Source organism: Triturus cristatus, chromosome 9 (assembly GCF_964204655.1).
Source record: "Triturus cristatus chromosome 9, aTriCri1.1, whole genome shotgun sequence".
NCBI lineage: Eukaryota > Metazoa > Chordata > Amphibia > Caudata > Salamandridae > Triturus > Triturus cristatus.
In genome coordinates, this window is record NC_140592.1 from 702,965,733 (window position 1) to 702,984,486 (window position 18,754).

The 18,754-nt window shown below is 45.6% G+C and overlaps 1 protein-coding gene across 2 annotated transcripts in view; it reads right to left on the bottom strand.

Moving 5' to 3' along the window:
* Positions 1-2,063: 2,063 nt before the first annotated feature.
* Positions 2,064-18,754, bottom strand: part of SNX32 (sorting nexin 32) — a 288,534-nt gene continuing 271,843 nt past the window's right edge. For both annotated transcript variants that reach the window (XM_085625843.1, XM_085625844.1), the window contains exon 13: positions 2,064-5,417. In XM_085625843.1, the coding sequence (XP_085481969.1) occupies positions 5,364-5,417 (54 nt within the window). In that variant the 3' untranslated portion in view covers positions 2,064-5,363. The remainder of the gene's footprint in view (positions 5,418-18,754) is intronic.

Below are 18,754 nucleotides of genomic sequence, written 5' to 3' on the forward strand. Positions count from 1 at the left end.
ATCGCTGGATTTCTTATCGCCGTTGTGATAAGCGTTGTTGATACAGAGCTATCACGGCGATGAAATCCAGTGATAGGATAAGCATTGCTAAATGCGCTTAGCGATGTTTATCTCAAATCGTTGTTGATATGCCCCTAGGTTGGAGCTAAAAGCCTTCCTATTGTGAGTTAGCTTTACCTTCTGCTTCTACACTTTAGCATTTTGATGACCGGAATTTGGACACCTCAAAGATGAAACACTACATAAAAGTACTTAACACTAGTGTCAGTACGAAAGTTTTATGTTAAGCACACATTTCCATCAGTTGTGTGTGAACTCACATTGTATTTTGCTCACTTCCCATTTTTCTGGTGAAAACTATAGGGGGGGACATAAGAAATGTACCTGCGTACAAAATAATTGCATTACACAAACAGATTCACAGCAATTGAAATAAGCTGTACACGTTTAGTTTCAGAGTTCTTGCAAAACATTTCTGCTTAACCTGAGTACAAGGAATACGGGGAACCAAGCGTGTAACGGTTAGCTTAATAATCAGGATCTTTGTTTAGGCTGGTCTCGTGATAGTCAACATACTTTTAATTTGTGTTTTAGTTTCTCACCTTTGACCCAGCAGGGGAGACCGAGGGGCATATTTACAAGGGCTTTGCACCACAGGAACGTCACTTTTAATGGTGTTCCTGTGGCGCAATGCCCTGCTTCATATTTACAAGGTGGCGTTAAGCCACTTAACGTGGCTTAACGCCACCTTGTAATTATGCCCCTTACCGCAGCAGTCCGCTGAGGCAAAGGGGCGGGCAATGGGTATTGCTGTGGGAGTTCCACAGCAACACCCATTGCTTTTTTACGCTGCTCCCTATTTACAAAGGTGGCGTAGACATGACAGGTAAAACCTGGTCTTAGACAGGTGCATCGAGGAGAAATACTTTTATTTCTCCTCAGAAAATTGCTATTAGTGATTCCCTTCCTGAACATAAACAATCATTAAAAAATTACATTTTGCAACTTTTATATGTGCTGCAGTCTGTAGCAGACATAGAAGTTACAAATCGCCATTAGGGACAGCTTCTTCCACATAAACAATCATTTTCTGCAACGCAGGCAACCTTGCACTATGGTGCAAGGGTACCTGTTTGCTGCTAGGCAGCTGAATTTAGCGCCAGCACTGAGGGAAACGTAGGGGTGCGCCTCATTCTTGTAAATACGGCGTATTCCTGCGTTTTTAAACTGTCAGAGTGCGGCATTAGCAATTTTGGCTTAATGCAGCGCTCCGACAGCTTCTTGTAAATATGCCCCCGAGTGAGAGTCTGGAGAATACTAAAATGGCAGTGGCTTGTAAATATCCTCCCACTCCCCCGAACTCCTACTGACCAATCACAGTGGGAAGGAGAGGGCGCTTTCAGCTTTATTTCTCTCTGAACATTTATTTTCAGTGAAATTAAACACTTTTACAGAAAGGGGTATGTGGAGGTACATAGATTCCAGCCCAAGATGGTCTCTGATGCCATCCATCCAGGAACGTTTCCCTGTGTACCTGTGCCTCCTTGCAGGGCCTGCTTTAGCACTGGTGGCGCCAAGTGCAACACTCTTTATTGATGCCCCTCATGCCCTCCTCCTCGGATTCCTTCACTACCACCTGCCAAAAAAGCCCCTCATCTCTCCATAGCCCCTCTCTCACATACATTTCATTTCATTTGGCTGGCTTTACTAATTCACTCACCTATCCACATAAAATACAGATGTGTTTTGCAACAGGCATATTAAACTCTGCGCTACTTTATGGCGAGTCCAAATTGCCACTAGACAAAACTACAATCTCTCTCTCTAGCATCAACACTAATCACAAGAGTTATCTTGACATTTTTATTGCTGCCTGAAAGCTGGATGCACAAGGAACTCTGCAGCAGGTGCTTTTAAATTGTAAGTTATTGCTAAACACAGCACCCTCCCTGAGGTCAGCGCCCAGTGCGGCCACACCAGTTGCACCGACTTAACGTCGGCCCTGCCTTCTTGCAGCCATATGTTATAATCATGTTCCCCAAAACTGAATAAAACACGAAAGCTTTTTTTGCATAAATAAAAATTCATACATATTTATTTTCCAAAATGAAGCAGTGCAAATGAGACAATAAGGACAGAGATGAGCAAGGTGCAGTCTAGCAGTTCAAAGGTGGAGCCTGACAGTCCGGGCATGACAGACCGAAGGCAGCCTGGAACTCACAGTGTGAAAACATGGCATGAATTAACTATTTCTCAGACTGATGTGGCTGGTCAGAGGCAAACATGACAGTTCATAAGTGAAACACAGCAGTTTTGAGTTGTAATTTTGTATTCTGGTCGGTAAAAAGGAAACACACAGCAAACCATCTAAACATGTACCATCAATAGCCTTGAAAATGGCACACGGTTATTCAGGGATCGCCCCTCCACAGTCAGTACTGTAATATGCTGTTAGTGACCGGCGACTGATCGACAGCATTGGAAAGGATATACGTACACACGTTTTTCCCACACACGCGTCAGTTCCTCACCTACAGCAGCCTTTGGTTTCATTAAGTCATGGGTGGGAAGAAATGTGGCACCACCCACAACATTTATTATCACATCACAGACAGGCACGTCCCACAAGCTTTCACCCTAATGATCTCACAAGAGGTGACAGATAACAAAAATATTTAAAGTCTCTTAAATTATCCATTACACATACAATTGCCTTAGATTTTGGCTGAAATGCATGCCTTGAGTCTCTCATCTGGATAAAGAAATCTAAACCTTGCTGATAGAACCACGTTTTAAAGCAAACAAAATGTTCATTGTATCTGAATCCAAACTAGTGTTCATCAAGTACTTCATGACACATTGGAAGATTGTGAAATTTTAAATCATAACCGTTAGCTGTTCGTAGACCTCCTACCTTGGTCAGCTTAGATTTTAGATACGCTTTGAATTGAGAACTTGTGGGCAGGGATGAAAGAAGATGTGGTGAGGTTGTATTTTTCAAAATAATGTAGCATATGGGATCTTTCTGAAGATACTCTGAGCCAGTAAATTCTCCTTTTCCATCGAGCTTGCAAGGAGAAATCCTCTCTTCTCCCCTCCCCCTCTTCCATAGTACCCACTCCTGCAATACATCTGGGTATTTGTTTTCCCAGCACTTCCAGCTTCGATGCCCTTTAATCATCAGACTGCCCAGGGTGATCAGTTGGACGGGTGAGAAGATAGTTCTGGATTCATAGTCAAGGAACGGCCGATCAATGTACCAAGGGTGCTGGTTCTTTTTATTATCTAAACATTACTTACACAGATGTCCATTGGGAAACAGACACACCACAGTATTTTACCCAAACCATTAAACAATGGGCAGCTGCTGCTGGTCACCAAAGTTATCTTGATGACCTCTCAATATATTATTATGCATGACAACCGCCTTCATGCCCAGGTCTTTAGGTTCAAGTTCTGGAAAAAAAACAAAAATGCATGTTCCCCTACAAGTGTGTGCGCACTATTAAAGCTATCTCAAAAAGGATACAATATTCAAGGGGCTGATAGCATTGGGCCCTATTACAAATATTTATTTAATTTCATCATTTTATGTCCAGCCCCACCAGAATTGCAAGGCCTGCAAAGGAGTCCTGGACCCAGTATTCTCCCTCTGAGAGCTCTGGCAGCTGAAAGCAGTTGAAATCTCCATGTAAAAGTCCAGCAGATATTGAGTTATTATGGGGTAAATCAGATTGGTAATTTCCTGATGTGTAATTGGTCTCTCATGGTTTCACTTTTAAACAGCCAGTAACGACGCCTCTTAGGGTGACCACCACAATGTGTATCACTGACTCTAGGTAGGGGCAGAATTACCAGCTAATTCCCCCATGAGGCCCAATCTCCGAGGAAGCATGGCCTGTCTCCTGTCTTGCTAACCATCTAGACGTGCTCTGAGACCCACCGCTGCATGGTTGTGATTAAATGTAAAGGTACTTGTATAGCGCACGACTACCCGGAGGCATCTCGGCGCTTGTACGAATACCGCTGAGGAACCCTTCCTGGCCTTTCCCTGTGAAGTGTCCACTCCTGGGCACCCCCAAGGTGAGGCCAGGCATCCTAGCGTTGTTGGGGCCGTTGTGGAGATTAAGCAAGCTATTGCCCAGAGTTGCAGAGTGGGACCCATGATTAGGATAGGCACCGAGGCAAGAATTAACAGGTCCGAGGAAATTGAGCCCAAGACCCACCGAGGTGGGAATTGAACCCTGGTCCCGGGCCAGACTTCCACATCAGGGTCTGCCGCTCTAACCATTGAGCCACACTTCTCCACTTCTTATGTTCTTATGAACTTAAACCTCTGATTTACTTGATGCAGTTGTATGTGAGTCTGTAAAAAAACCAATTTCATAAATACCATTACAGACAAATCATTTCATCTAAAATGTTTATTAGAATTTTCAAGCTGAATGGCTTTTATCGTTTCATGGAAGTCAACTCATAGAATGCACTTTTTAGAAAATGATCTTCGGCATTCTTATTTTGGAAGGTCTAAATACCATTAATCATGAAAATGACTTTTTATGTTGGTATTCTTTCTGCAAGGTTTGCATTGATTCTTTATCCCTTGGGGGAGATTATGTTTGCAATTTTTGTGTGTGTGTTGGGTAAGGAGGTCTGTTTTCATTTTGGGGAAATCACTACCGAAACTCCTTTATTAAACGAGACTTACACCTGACCATATCCAATCCCCTTACTCTATACTTTTTACAAATTATATTTCTATTTATGCATTTCCTTTAACTTTCCCCTTACATGTATTTCCTCCAAGGGGCTTATTTACATGCCGCTTGCGCCACTTTTGCGTCACTTTTTAACATGGGAAAAGTGACGTACGGGTGGCGCAAGGGGCTTGTAAATAAGCCCCGATTTTGTTTCCCTTCAATTGGGTTTTCCATGTATTGGATTCTTTAAATGTGGTTTCTCAGTTTTAATTTTCTCATGAAATCCCATAATATGCATTGGGGGGCATATTTGAAACACAGTCCAAAACGGTGTATAAGGCCAATCTCTAAATATTCTGCCAGAAACCATTGCACTATATGAAGCACGTTCTGCAAGGCACGATGGGAAATGAAGTTCTTACAGTACCAATGTGTCTGGACGAGCCTTACTAGTTGACGACGACTTCTTATTAAACCCTAAAGTAAGTTCACATTTTAACGGGTGAGCGCGAGGCTAGCACAACATCTGAAGAGCATGAACACGTTGAAAGGTCAACACGATTTTAAAGCAATAATTACAAAATACACGATGGCAAATTAAAGTACAAAATCTGCTGGGGAGTCGTTGCCTGTAGATGTGGCGAGAGGGTTTTGTGCTCCCGGTCACTGCTCCCCTCTCAGAGCGACGAGGCTGTTCCGCAGTAGCAGCATGCTGGCCTGAAGGAGAGAGGGAGAATGCAACGTTGTTACTGCTGAATGGCTCCAGGCTTTAGATATGACAACAACAATGCATTGTGCTTCTGGTGGAAAGTGGGGTTTGGGATACTGATCAGATGGGAGACGATTTGAAGAATTTACAGTTATTCTGTAAAGACAAAAACATTAATATATGAATGGCACACACACACACACACACACACACAATTAACAATAGGTAAAAAAAAATAATAATCAAAAAACAGTTATGGCAGAGGGCGCTCTCTGGTAGTATGTGCGAGACTGCTCACGTGGGCACGTTTTTCCTTACATACGTTTCTAAAAGAAAATCTTTTCAAGACATTTGTGGAGAAAATGTTGTTGGGGGAGACAGAAAATGGCAAGGAGGAGTAGAGCAGGAACTAGGGGTGGGGGCACGCAGCTTGACTGATGCAAATCTGGGATAAAAGTCCAAAATATTTAGTTTCAAATGCATCAGGTTCATACTGAGAAAACTTTAGTTCGATGGTCTACAGAATCTTTGGAAAACTACGTATTCTACCAAAATGTCACATATTGAAATTAAAAATAGAAACAATGCTAATAAAAGTAAACACGTTACTCATGTTTTATTTCTTGCCGGAGACGACATTAGATGTAGAGATGAGCTCCTACAGCAATTGCATAAATGAACTGCAATTCTTGGTTTAAATAAGCCCGCAAGAGTTTTAGTCTTTATAGAGACAGCCTTTACCATCTACCAGAACTCATGTCATCAAAAAATAACATTTACAGGCAGGGCATTTCCTTGCTCCCTTTTCAGCTATCTGTTTGTTTGATCAAGCCTCCTTCTGTCATTGCATGAATCAACTGTCCTTCACATTTTTAAGACCACCAGACTATTTTCTTTTTACTCTTAGGCCATTGGTTATCAGGCATATTGGGGCTTATTTACAAGAAAACGATGCATCTGTATAGATGTGTCAGTTTCCCTGCACCTGCATGTGAAACCCTTGTGCCACCATGGATGGGCTGAGAGATAAAGGACAACAAATCTCAACAGGTATAATTATACAGGACACTTATAAATGCATGTACATGACATTAGCAGGGAGGAGAAAGGGAGACTCAGGCAAAGATTCTTTTGAAAAATGCACTGAGCATCAAATGTTTATAATCATAAATTTTATCTCTCGTACCTACCCACATCTCAGCGTGGTCCATGGGTTATACTCCTGTTGATATATATACATTTTTTTTTTAAACACATGGATGGGTTGGCGCAAGGATTGATAGATGCGTCAGAAATGTTGACGCATCTGTTGGTGCAAAAGTCACGCATTGCTGGAGTCTTGACGCAAGCAGGTTGCAACTCCAGCAATGCATGGGGAGGCCTATTCCTAATACACTGAGTCACTACTTACACCTGCTCCAAGCACACATAGGGTTTTGACTCAGGGGCATCCTAGAAGTGGTGCAGTGAAGTCTTGTAACTATCACTGCGTCACTTCTACGAGACTTTCCCGCAGGGAATGCCCACCCTGCATACATTATACCTGATGCAGGGCTTTACAAGGTGATGCATCTCCCTAGATGCGTTATGTTGCAAATGGGTCACAACATGGTGAATTGTTTACGCTGTGCTGCGTCAGAAAAAGTGACGCAACAGTGGTGCAAAAGTGTTGCAAGGGGCTTGTAAATCTGCCCCAGTATTCCACTTAAGGAGTGCTTTGTTTGCAGTGCATGGAAGGTGAAGCGTCGTAACCTGCAATGAAAATGCACCCTATTGCCTACTCCTGGCTAACTACTACACCTATGCCCTAACTCTTTCGCTCTTATTCATCATATTGATGTATGGAAATTGTATTTTTCTACATATTTTCTGTCTCACCCTACTACCATGCAGCTCTACACCTCAGGTCGTGCCAGCCCAGATGTCGTAGGCAAAAGGCATCTCTAGACACTGCCTGTTTTTGGGCCTTATCAGGATTCCAAGGGCGACGGGCCAAGGATCACGTGCAAAGCCATCCCATGTCCTACTCCCAGCCCGGTCCCCAGGAATTATTACATACTCAACAGAAGAGTGATCATACAGCAAATATTGAGAGTTAAATACCATTTCAAAAGTTGTTAGGCAGTAAAATAGTACTAAATATTTGATACTAAATTCATTTCGATTTTCAACCAAGGCTGATTTTGCAGTTACTTTTTTGACATTCCTGTTGATTGATTTTGCACCTAAATGTGATTTTGCCTCTAAATGTTTTTTGGTCCTAAATGTGATTCGTGCACATTTTTCCACAGTCTTGCTCATTTTACACCAGGGCTGAATTTGCACCTAAATGTGATGTTGAACCCAACTGTGATTTTGCACCAATTAGGAATTTTTGTACCTCTGTGTGAATTTGCACATATAGGTCATCTGTCCTATTTCTCCTTCTTTTCTATCCAGCCACCTTCTCCTTATGCTCCATCCTCTACATACCTTACCCTACCTGAGTGTAGCCTGCCCTAAGCAGTATGTATGTCTGCTTAGTCTCTATTATTGTACTGTTGCAATATGCCCTCACTTCACCACATATATTACAATCTCCTCCTTTTAAACCATATCCCTGGAGCCTAGCAGTACACCATCTCCTTTCATGTATACATTCAACCAACCACCATTGCATGAACTCACATACCATCCTCCAACAATCACATCTAATACATAATAATTTAATCGCCCACAAAGAAAGTGCAGTAAATGCATGAAATGGTATCCTTGATAGTACAAAACGAATCTTAATAAGCAATAACAACTAATGCAACCCAATGACCACTCGATTAACCACCAACTTTGGATTCTGGAGTAGCATGATACCTGCTGCAAAGCGCTTCCATACCTCGTTAGGGGTAGAAAGCGATACATAAATGCAATTACAATACAATACAATCGTTTTACTAAGAACATGTTCTTCTGAACTAATATAATATAATTTTCTTTCTTAGGTACTCATTTTCTGTTCAGGAGCATTAACTTTACATGAACACCTGAAAATTAAACAACCATGGGTATCACTGATTTTGAAATGACAACAAGCTTACATGTATTTCCTTATGGAATGTGGAATTACCTGGAAATTTAGTGTTACTACACTGATTTCCAATGAAAATCGCCATACTCTGGTGATTTTCTGGGGCAAATCCAGTTTGAACAAGCCCAACTTATCAGCCCATCTCACTGCTGCTGGTGGTTACTTAAATATTATAGAACGTAGTTAACACCCGATTATCCAATTATATGGATACTAATAGGCTTCTCCACCCTACCCAATCGGGGTTCCACCCACATCATATCAAGGAATCTACCCTTCCTGAAGTGACTGAGATCATTAATTTGTGCTGGATGATGGAAAGAGTGTAATTTTTATTTTGCTACATCTATCTACTGCGTTCGACGCGTTATCCCATCCAGTGCTTTTACAGAGGTTGGCAGATATGGCCATAGGAGATTTGGCAATGTAATGGCTTCTGTCTTTTCTTGGCGGGAGATCACAAGAGATCAGGCTCGCTCCAACTCCTCAATGCAAAATAAGCTTGTTTCTGGGGTAACAGAGGCCTCTTCTCTGAGTCCTACGTGTTTAATATTTACATGGGCACACTAGCCACTCTTATTGAATCTCAGGTGGTGACGACCATTTCATATGCAGAAGACACTCAATTGCTCCTTAATTTTGATCATTCGTCTCCCAGTATAATTTTTGCTTTTGTCACATGTTTGAAGGATGTCTTTCATTGGATGCAGAAGATTTGATAAATTGTTCTCCAATGTAATTCTGATAAAATTGAGATTCTTTAGTTTGGTAAAGCAAAGGATCCCTGGACAAACCTTAGTTGACCTCAGGTTATTCCTTCTTTCCCTTCTCCAGCCACAGCAGCTAAAAGCTTGGGTGTAAGATGTTATGATAAGCTGTCTATGGACACCTAGGTTAGCTCTGTAGCCAGGATCTGTTTTGGTCTATTACCCTCCATTAAGTAATTCCTGGACTTGTTACCAGTTGAGACCCTGATAGGCCACGCTATGATCACATCTATGCTGGACTACTCTAATTGTCTTTATAGTGTGCGAGACAGTCCAAAATGCTGTGGGTCAGTTTATTCTAGGTCTTTCAAGAAGGGTATCGGTTTCTGCCTATTTGCAGGAAGTTCACTGGCTCCCCGTGAAAAAAGGACACTGTTTAATGCCTTATCTTTCATTCCTGAAGGTTTCTATAATCGAGGTCACAATTGCCAGATCAGAACTCCTCTAGAGCTCTTCGGTTGGCCATGGCCTTACTAGTGAAGATTTCTATATTTTGCTTGGCGAGATCAGAATCATGCTCCTTCTTGGTGCTGGCAAGTAAAGCTTGGAATGGGCTCCCACTCAATTTGTGTGCTAGCCAGTGTGAGGTTCGCTTTAAGAAGGCCCTAAGAACTCATCTTTTTTATTTAACTCACAGGGATTGGATGTTCTGTCCTCAGAAGACTAGCGCGGAGCACTCCTTTGGTGTAGCTGTGCACTTTACAAATTGCCTCCATTCATTCATTCATTAAAATCCATACATAAGTGAGGGTACTAGAGAGCCCAGCCGCAATCTAGCCACTGTTTAGCAAGGCTCCGAACGGCTGATGACATAATCCGGCATTAATCCACAGTCCCTGGGCCTGATCCTTATCTCTAACCTGTGGAAAATTCCAACACAGTGGAAGACAAGCTGCCTTTATCGCCTTTGGTAAGAAAAATGACTGGTGAGGAATGTAATGCGGAGCCTGTGTTGAGGCTCGTGTTGCGGCCTAATGCGTGGGCCACCTCCTGGCTCTGCACCAGAAGCCCTCGCTGTGGGGTGCCGGAGGAGCTGAGGAGAAAGCGAGCCACCAAGCTTTTGGCGCTGTGGATACAAGTCACTGAGGACTCCTTGAGAGCAGCGATGTGGGGCAATCGGCCCATGAAAGAGTGCCTGGCCTCCCAGCAGCAGTGGATGGGCCACCTAGAGGGTGAACAGAGCTGCCGGAGGCGCCACTGGTGCCAGTATACTGCAGGGTTAAAGGGGGGCTGCACCTTCTACCTGGATGGGGCTGCCAGCCCCTGAGAGCACCCTTTGGACACTGCTAAGGTGACTGGAGGGCGGCGCTCCGACTGGGTGCAGCCTGCAGAGAGCACTGTCACTGCTGCAAGTTTGTCTGAGGACACAACAGGACTCCTGTAGGCCCTGCTGGCCGGCCTAATCTTCCAGTGAGTTGCCTCCTACTGGCAGCCTGCAGCCGCCCATATTTTGACCCTCCGCTGATCATCAGAGGGCCCCCCTGATAAATAGTAGACAGAGCAGCGCCATTTGTAGCTTCCCAGCCCTGCGGCCCTGCACTTTGTGGGAGAAAGGGCACCAGATGTGGCTGGGCTGGGCCTGCTTTTACCTGCCGAACTCTGGGGGTGAGGAGCCCCCTTACTGGATCCGGCTCCCCATGAAACTGGTCATCAATATAATTCACAAACCAGCGGAAGGTCCACATTGCTGGGCCCTCTCCTCCTTGCATCACTGGCCTGCTCGTGCCCCCCCACTGAGTCCTTACTCACTCTAGGGTGTAGTGGGGCCTAGCGGTGCGCCTGGATAGCCACGCAGCCCCTACATCAGCCTGCTTCGGCCCTCCTGAAGGACTGTGAATAGTGCCCTTAAGTACACCCCTACCGGACATTGTGAGATCCTTAGTGAAAGCATTGGCACGTGCGTCCGTCTGTGACCCTTGGACTACCCTAGGTGCGTCGTGACTGCCCCGTAGCAGCGCTGAGTGACACTTACCAGCGCTGCCGGAGTGCCAGACTCGGGGAATGTGGCAGCACACCAGTCAAAACTGGCTTTCGGGGAGAAAGGGCAGCAATGCCAAATGGAGCCAGATAAAATCTTGAGGACACCCCCTCCCCCCAGAGAGAATGCAGGGCCTCTTTGCAAGATCCGGACCTCAAAGAGATCCAAGCGAATGTAAAAAAATAGCCTATGCGCCATTGACGCCAGAACTGGCTTCCTCACTAGCCACACTGATCACATGAAGGAACAGGTGGATAAGCACAAGGACCGGCAGGACGACCTTGAAGCCCATACCTCGGACACGGATGATGCTCAATCTGCTGCTGTGCATGGACAAAGTCCTCGAGGTTGTGAAATTCTGCTGTGCATGGACAAAGTCCTCGAGGTTGTGAAATTCAAAAATAAAGACTTGGAAGCGCACTCCCGGTGCATCAAGCTCTGCATCATTGAGATTCCAAATCCATGTCAATCGACAAAATGGAGGATTTTGTAGAGAAAATGTTGAGATTTTTCTTAGGGGATGTCCTGACAGCTGTCTTTATTGTGGAATGGGTGCATAGATTCATGGGTCCACGCCCTCCCCCTGCGCCCCGGCTCACCCCATAGTTGCTAGACTCCTAAATTACAGGGATGGTGATGTGGTCCAACGAGCAGCGCACCACTCAATACCAAGGAGACAATGTGTCCTTCTACCCCGACTTCACGCTGGTAGTGCAGGCGGACTGTCATGAATGTGTCCCGGACAAAAGATTCCTCCAGAAGTTGGACATTACTCCCTGGTATACCCTGCAAAGCTGAATATACTCCACAATGGAATGCCCCACTACTTTACTGATGCCAAAGCTGCACAAAAAGTTTCTCAACAAATCTCGTACCAGAAGCCAGTTCCTCATGCAGTTCTGCCTCATCCAGATGACAGCCACCTCAGCAATAATGAATAATACCTATGGAGCAGACTGCACTTTTCTGTCGCTGGGGCAGCGCCTCTTCTTTACCACTGGCCATTGACCGCACCTCGTCTGCTTTTTGATCCCTTGCCCTTGAGAAGGGTAGAAATCTCCATCCTGCCTCCACCTTTTGGCGGTATTGTATATGTACTGTGGAAGCCCATACCGACTCCATCTCGGCCAGCTTCTGACTGGGTCATTCGCCTGGCTGTCCGATGCCTCAAGGGATGATTCCTACTGTGTTTGATGTTTTCGGGGTTGTGGGTTTGGTTGGGGGGGAGGGATGCCAGCTCTCAACCTAGTTTTGGGGTTGAAGTGGGTGTGGGTGGTATTGTTTAATGGATTATGGTTTCTGGTTCTCCTCCAACATGCTCTCCCCTTGGCACTGCATCACCACCCGCGGAGTTGACAGATCACACGCGACCTGCCTTCATGCACACATGCCACCACCCCTTAGCAATGGCATGACCACTACTGCCTGACCTGGAAAGTCTGCGGGTTGAATGACCAGCAGAAAGCCAGGCTAGTTCATGCCTACCTTAACAGGCACTGCATAGACATCTGTTTTCTCTAAGAACTACATCTGACCCTAGTGGCTGCCCCCCGTTTGTCCTACTCACTGGCACACTTCATAGGCACCCTGTCATCCTGGCCTCGATTTATGGCCCAAACAGTGATAGCCCAGAGTTTTACACCGAATTGTGGCGCCAGATTGCTGGAATGAGTCAGGGCGCTGTTTTTGGGGAGGCTATTTCAATGTGGTACTTGATCAGGATGTGGACCGCTCTGGCACCTCTTGACATCCCAATTCTCATGCTGTGGCTCAACTTCACACACTCATGACCGATAATTGCCCCACTTAGATCTGGCGAAGTGACTCATGCATCTAGTGATCAGGGTACATGCGTTATGGCAGCACATGATGCGTTGTCATGCATAGACTATTGGTTACTCACTCGGGACGTCCTCACCTGGGGTGCCACTGCTACACATTTGCCCCACACCCTATTGGACTATGCCCCTGTTCTGCTAGAGATCTCCCCGCTACTGGCTGCCCCACAGGCTTTCACTGGCACTTGGCCCCCAGCAAACTGCATGACGCAGTCTTCCAGGACAAGGCCCAAACTGCAATTATTGACTGGTCTGCTACAATTGAGGGGTCGATCTGCTCCCCGTCGACACTGTAGGAGACTTTCAAGGTTGTAATCTGTAGCACTTGCATTGGGAAGCAGTCGGGTATACTTAAGGTGATTTGGACGCAACTTGCTATGCTTGAACAGGACCTTCGGTCTCTTGAATTGGAATTTTCTGCCTCAAAAAGTGCCTCCACTATGGCTACTATTCGGACAAAACCTTTGGAATGTGACTAGGAGACTCAGTGAGGGACACAATATTTGCACCGATAGACGACTACATGCAGCTAACCTGAAGGAGACTGCTGCGGGCAGATGCTAGCAAACATGCTGCACCGACCTTCGGCTTCTGCCCATATTGTGGAGCTTATTGATGACCACCAAGAGCAGCAGACTCCCCCTCTGAGTTGTTACAAATGATGATCTCCTTCTATTCTCAGCTCTGCAGTGCCTTGATGGTCCTAGACGAGGAGAAACAGACAGCCTATCTAGTGACTATTTAGCTGTTATGGCTGGAGCGAGCCCACCATCTCTACCTGGCATCTCACTTCACGATGGAGGAAATCCTTCAAGTCATACAGGGTCTTCCAATTGACAAGGTGCTAGATCTCGACAGTCTCACCACTTAATTTTACAAAGTGTACGCAGCTCTTCTGGCTTCACACCTTTTGGCACTGTATGAAGACTCTTTGGAGCCTGGGGCATTGCTGCCATCTCTGCGTGAAGTAGTTCTGGTTACAGTACTCAAGCCGGACATGCCAGATGACCGATGTGACTCGTTCCGGCCGCTTTCAATGATCAACGTAGATAATAAAATCTTTGCAAAACTCCTTGTGAATCGCCTCCTCCCCCTGCTTCCTGGAATTATCCGTCCAGATTCGTCGGGATTCGTGCCAGGCCGGTCAACAGTGCACAACCTACATGCAATTGTTGTGTAGTTCCTTTAAATCTATATAGGATCTGCCCGTTTAGACAACATAAACTACGGGATTGTTGTCCAGACTGATTTCAGACACCCCCACAGGATATGCTCGACTGTAGACCAGCTAGCTCACAGTGCCACTATGCGCCCCTCTTACCAAGAAGCGAATAGTTTCTGGCAACTATCGAACATGACAACCCTGACCCCTCAGGGATCGTGGGAACAGTACAGTACTTTTTGCTCAGTCACTCGTGCTGACTTTGTCTGAGAGAGATACACAGAATAAACGTTGGGTACATTTTCAATAAGCATTTGTTGAACCAGTGTCATTCTAGTATAAAATATATGTGCTGCAACAACCATGAGACAGAAACAGATATATACAATTACAAGCACCAACAGAGTAAATAAAAGGTAGAATTCTACCATGGTGCTAAAACAATGAATACATGCAGGCATATGGATACATGTCAGTAATCATGAGTACTCATACGATGCAAACCCTAACTAGATGTACCTTGCATGTATGTAGATGAAGAGCCAAGAATTCCCCTAGGAAAGAGCGAAACCCATTACCTGATGTGAGAGAATGAAGGTTCCTGTCTTGGCTTGAGTTGGACACCCTGGGAGGGATGTCAGACCACTGCGTGCTGGAGTGTCTGCATGCAGAGACTTCACTGTCTGGTGTCAGCATGAAAGTTTATCTCTTCTGGCTTGCCCAGCGAAGGTGTGGTAGTTATATACCTGAAAGGTACCCACAGGGATTCTACCTAGATGTGTCATTGAACTGTGAGCACGTCGGCCAAGGATGACGATAGTGATGACCCTTGCACAGAGTTATTATGGAGAAGAATCCTCATGAATAATAAATGAGGCTAGTTTTCAGAGAAAACCACACAACATTTATTCGGCACCTAATGAGGCAAAAGGTTAGCACCAGAACGGTTATGTAGAACAATGGTAGGACAAATGTAGGTAAAAGGTCATACAACTACCTAGGCCTATATTGGGGTTCATAACACAATGTTCGCCCTCATGCACACTATTGACCCCCAGCTTGCTGCAGTTGCCACCTTGCTCAACGCCACAAAGACGTTTGACTCCTTAGAGTGGCCATATTTATTCAGAATTCCACACCTTTGGCTCCGCTCGCGCTTTGTCAGCCTGATACGGCTTTTGTATGTTTCCTGCCGGCCGGCCTACGACTCAATGGGATGCTGTTGGAACTGTTCCCGGTCACGTGAGGGACCCAACAGGAGTGCCCTTTATCTCTGGTCCTATTTGCAGTGGCACTGGAGCCACTGGCCGCCTGGCTATGGCAGCATCATGCTCACAAAGGGCTTAATTTCACAGCTCAATGGCAGATAGTGTCTATGTATGCAGATGATGTCATGCTGTATGTCCGCGAGCCCCAAACAAAATATGCCCTGGTCATTCTTGAAGTCATCAGATTTGGTGGTTACTCAGGCATCCACATCAACTGGGCTAAATCAACCAATCAGGTGACTACTCACCCCTAAGAGTCTCAAGGCGCTGGCAGGTGGGGGGGGGGGGGTAGACGGTTCCAGTCCATCAAGGAGGGGGTCTGTCGAAGAGCCAGGTTTTGAGGTTTCTTGCAAAGATGGGGAGCTATGTTGTCTGTCTGAGGTAGAGCGGAAGGTCATTCCAGGCTCTGGCCGAGCGGAAGGAGAAGGAGCGGCCTATCGATCTGGTCTTTCTGGTGCGGGGAACCACGGCGTAGGAGAGCTGGGCTGATCGTAGGGTCCTTTAGGGTGCGTGGAATTTGAGTCGGCTGTTCAGGTATGCTGGCGCGGTGTCGTGGAGGGCCTTGTGAGCGTGGGTTAGCATCTTGAAGGTGACTAGCTTCTAAATCAATTTTATTTCCTCTCATCACAAGTACACTGTCATTTGAATCAGAATACCCATTGCAATGGGCCTCCGAATCAGTATGGTACCTGGGAATATGGTTCAGCTGAGACCTGGATGAGCTCTGGAGAGTCAATTATAGCTAGGCTGTGACATGGCTGGAGGAACGGATACCGCCCTGGACTCGGCTATCTTTGTCTGTCACGGGGAGGATTGCAATTGCAAAAATAATGGTGTTACCAAAATTCTTGTATCTATTCCTTAATTTGCAGATACTGCTGACCACTTTCCTTCAGCGTCTACGTTTCAACCTTGTAGCCCTGGTCTGGGATTGTAGGCAGCCAAGGATTACTTGTGAGAAGCTAACTCTGCTGTTCTGGCAGGGTGGTCCGAGTGCCCCATACGTTTTGTGCACGCAGGCTCGATATATTCATTTATGGCTTTATCCCACATGCTTTCAGGTCCACACAGCGGTGAAAGCGGATCCATCCCTCTCGCACACAGCCTCATGCACCCGCCACGGCATGATGGTGGTGCTAAAGTGCGAGATTGTATACGAGGTCTCACCACATTTACAGACATATACCTTGACAGTAAATTCATACCTCCGTTTGCGGCCAACAAACCCCCTTGTCTCACAGTGTTAGATGTCCTTCTTCACCACCAGCTCCGGGTTACCTGCTGTGAGCTGCACAACAGATTTCCTCCACCCTGTACTCCATTCACTCAAACATATCCTCACAAACTCTTCCCCTCGTAAACTCATCACTCGATTTGATTATGAGATGCAGGGCAAGGTGCCAGTGTGTGTCTTGGCCTCTTACACAGAGCCCCCCATCACTGATGTGCAGTGGTCATACTGCTGTGGACAACTGGCGGCCCTCTCACCCAACTATATACTCTGACTTATCCACTTCAACTTCCCACACTGGTACAGCTGCTCCCCATGGAGCTTATCGATGAGGACCGCTGTCTGTGCTGCACTGCCCTGCAGGCCTCCTTTTTACACCTTGCCTGGGAGTGCCCGAGGGTGGTGAGCTACTGGTCCGAAGTATTTACGACCCTGTGCAGATTACTGGCCATTTAAAGTTGCAGACCCCACTAGTAGGTCTTTTTAAATATGTTAAGGACGTTCCCCCTGAGTTCTGTTGCCTCACAGCCCTGCACTTGCTTTTGGCTAAACGTCAAGTTGCAATGCACTGGGGGAGATGGCCAGGGCCGAAAGTCGACACTTGGCTTCATGCATGCAGCTTATTGCCATGAACAGCTTTCCGCATACTGGGAACTGATGCCACCGAGATCCTGCCAGAAGAACATTTGGGAACCACTGTTGGCATACCTACGACAGAGAGATACCCCTCCCCCACTGGTCACTGCTGGGGACATGCCAAGATATACCCTCCCCAATTTGCTTGACAATGCCGCCGGCCCCTGTGGCGACCTCACACCTTCCCCTTCACACATCTTCAGCCATATGACTTGGAGTCCCTAGAATTGTTGAATTTCTGCATATTTGGTTGTCTTTTTGCTGGGGTGCCAATACATTGCTTGCTTATGTATTGCAATGAATTCACTGCTGTTCTAACCATGTAATTGCTGGGGTGATGATACTATGCCTGCTTGGGTTATTCATCAACTTACTGCTGTGCCTTGCCCTTTCTCCCTCTCCCCTGTCTCCCTGCCTCTCTGTTTTTGGAGGCTCTTGGTGATGAAATGCTAATAAAAACAGTTTTAAAAAAACATACATAACTACCACATACAATGTTACTGCATCACTCAGAATTGAGCATTCGCTCAATGATGCAAGGGCATAGGAAAAATGTGCCATGATTCTGCAATCCCTGTATCAAAACTTGTCTCTAATTTCTTTATAATAAGAAACTTGTGATGTACCAGTAGTCTTTTATAAAGAAACGTCGTAGGCGCTCAACTGTAACAACGTATTACATTTGTGTTCTGATGTCACAATGCCTGCTGCCAGAGCCAATAGTCAGGTGGTAAGGCAGTCCAGGGCACAGGGTATTATTGACACAGATGTTTAAAGAGCAAAAACGAAATGTGTTTTTTCTTTCTTCTGCTCTGTTTTTGTAGCTGAACATTGACAAGCAGAAAAGAGATATTTATGGAAATGTGTCTATTTTTTGCACTCCTTTTGCAATTATAGAAGTTAGAATCCATCTGCATGTTTCTACACATTCCAGGCTACTGTGTCTTTTAAAAAAAAACAAAAAAACTGTAGTGCATTAATCTGATTCCAGCAGCGTCTTCTGGTGAGATCGTTGGGGCTCCGCCCACCTAGCTGGCAGCTTTGTAAGTTATGCAGAAGGTAATCGCTTAGAACAAAATTGTAGTTGCTCTGAGAAATTACTAATCCACATAACATTCCCAATTGCTAATAAAGCAAAGACTGTGCTGGGTGATACCCTCAGTGCCCAGCTGCTCTTCATTCCTCTAGTCCTCACTGACACAAGAGACAGAACAGGCAGCCAGAAACTTTCCACTGAGACACATGTACTGGCGTGCATGTGTTAAGTTAACTCACCTTCATTTATTTTTTTTAACTTCAGCAGGCCGGGCTGACCTAGTGTCAGCCCTGTAGTGTCCTGCTGGACACATTCTAGTGATTTTGCTCTGTGTTTCACTCACACTGACACCCACCCATCACAGG